The following is a 1,977-nucleotide window of genomic DNA, read 5'->3' as shown; positions in this document are numbered from 1 at the left end:
AATGTCTTCTTTTATTTTTGTATAAGCTGTGAATAAAATTCAATACAATTTATTTATTTTCAAAGGTCCCTATCCTGGTAGCTGATATTCTAAGCAACATGTAAGTCAGACACAACTTAGTGTCTTAGGGGAATGTGATCAGAGAGGGTTTCTGTGTTTCAGAGACCATTATTACCTTGTCTTAACAGTCAGTCCCACTCAGGAACTGGCCTGTGGTAAGAACGGGAGGGGAGCAGAGGTCAGTTCTGGTCTTAACCTCTTTTTTTCCCTCTAGCTTGTAGGACTCTAGAGGGTTTTGACAGTGACTCCCTTGAGAGCCGTGAGTAGCAGAGACAAATGCCTAAGGTGAGGCCTTCCTAAGAAGATGGGCAGAGTAGTTTTGCCTCCTCACCTGCCCTTATTTCCCCTTCAGTCACATGTTCCTTTTTGACCTTCAGTCATGTCGTTCCCCTCGGGCCAGTTACTTCGTCTTTTTTTCTTTTTCTCTGCTTTTGAATGTGCTTTTGATTTCATCAGTGTTATGTACTCCTAGGAAGGTATTTCCTCTAGCAGTGCACGGTCTCTGTAACTTATACAGTCACAGTGCAGCTTAGAGAAGTCTCCTTGGGGGTGCTTGGGGGCAAGTTAGGTGACTTGGAGAGGTAAGTTGTCACGCAGTTAATATGTGTCTAAGGCAGGAACTGAACCCAGGCCTTCCTGACTCTGAGGCTGGGCTCTCTATCTACTAGGCCACATTGATTCTTTCTTCACTTTGTTTCCACAGCTCTAAAATAAAGGGGCTGAAGTGGAGATTCCCCCTCATCCCTAACATTCTGGCATTTTCCTACCCATTCTCTAAGGTCTAGCTCAAGTCCCACCTTCTTGTGATGCCTTTTTTGACTATGTATACCAGCCTTCCCTGATAAAAATTACATCTCATGGAGTGCTTGATTTGGAAGAGACCTTGGAGCTAATCTAGTCCTCATTTGACCGATGAGAAAGGTGGGGCTTTGAGACTGATGATGGTAAGGATTTCATTCTTGCAATGAGAATGCAGGTCTGCAGACTCTGAGTCTGGTGTCCTCGCCTCTATACCACATTGCTTATCTTCCCTTTCCTTGAGCTCCTCCCATAGCTACTGCCTATACAGTTTAGCACTTAATTATATACTGCCTCATATTGTTCGCATGTGTTAGCCTTGTCTCCCCAGCTAGAGGACAGGGAGCATGTCTCACTTTCACATGACAGTCTGGCTCCTGGAGGCAGCCCAGGAGATACCAAAAAGGCCTCCAAACAGCTGGGGAAATCTGTTTCCCTTGGGAGTTACTTGGTTCTGCTGAGCAGGCTCTGTGTCCCTTTGCAGGACCACATGCTAACCTTCCTCCTGGAAGAAACCAGGGTTGCTTCTTCTGAAATTGATGCCTTGCAGGGGCCTCTTCAGGCCCTTTCCCTGTATCTTTCCTTTTCCTGTGGACTGGTAATGGCACATTTCTCCTCTGCTGGTGCCGCAGTGTTGAGGACAATTATCTGAGCTGCATAAAAGCTATTTACCCATAATGGCCTGAACTTTCTGTGCTGTGATAAACTGGCCAGGTGCATGTGTGAATAGTGTGTTTTCTCTTTCTTCTCTCAACTGAATAGAGAAGGAATTATATTCCTTCCCTCTTTGTTGAGAAACTCAGTTGGCTTGGGATGATGCTACAACACCAAGCATTTATTAGATACCTACTAGGTGCCAGGCACTGTGTTAGGTGCTGGGTATACAAAGACAAAAACAAAGCAATCTTTATCCTCAGGGAACGGACATTCTGTCTAGGGAAACAACTGTACCCATATAATAGATCCAACATGGTGGGAGAGAGGCGCTGGGAGGATCAGGAAGGGTCTCATTTAGGAATTGGCATTAAGCTGAGCTTGGAAGGAAGCAAGGGATTCTTTGTGTGTGTGTGTGTGTGTGTGTGTGTGTGTGTGTGTGTTTAGTATTTTATTTTTCCCCAA

At 45.1% G+C, this 1,977-nt stretch overlaps 1 protein-coding gene across 7 annotated transcripts in view; it reads left to right on the top strand.

Moving 5' to 3' along the window:
* Positions 1-1,977, top strand: part of ADCK1 (aarF domain containing kinase 1) — a 209,011-nt gene that overhangs the window by 92,544 nt on the left and 114,490 nt on the right. The window contains exon 1 of one of the 7 annotated variants that reach the window (XM_027844716.1): positions 960-981. The exons of the other annotated variants lie outside the window; for them this stretch is intronic. Within the exon in view, the coding sequence (XP_027700517.1) occupies positions 973-981 (9 nt within the window). The 5' untranslated portion in view covers positions 960-972. Of the gene's footprint in view, positions 1-959; positions 982-1,977 lie in introns of those variants that run through there. 7 annotated transcript variants of the gene reach the window in all.

The sequence above is a fragment of the Vombatus ursinus genome, unplaced genomic scaffold (genome assembly GCF_900497805.2).
Source record: "Vombatus ursinus unplaced genomic scaffold, bare-nosed wombat genome assembly UNPS02014945.1, whole genome shotgun sequence".
Lineage (NCBI taxonomy): Eukaryota > Metazoa > Chordata > Mammalia > Diprotodontia > Vombatidae > Vombatus > Vombatus ursinus.
This window is presented reverse-complemented; position numbering and strand designations above follow the sequence as displayed.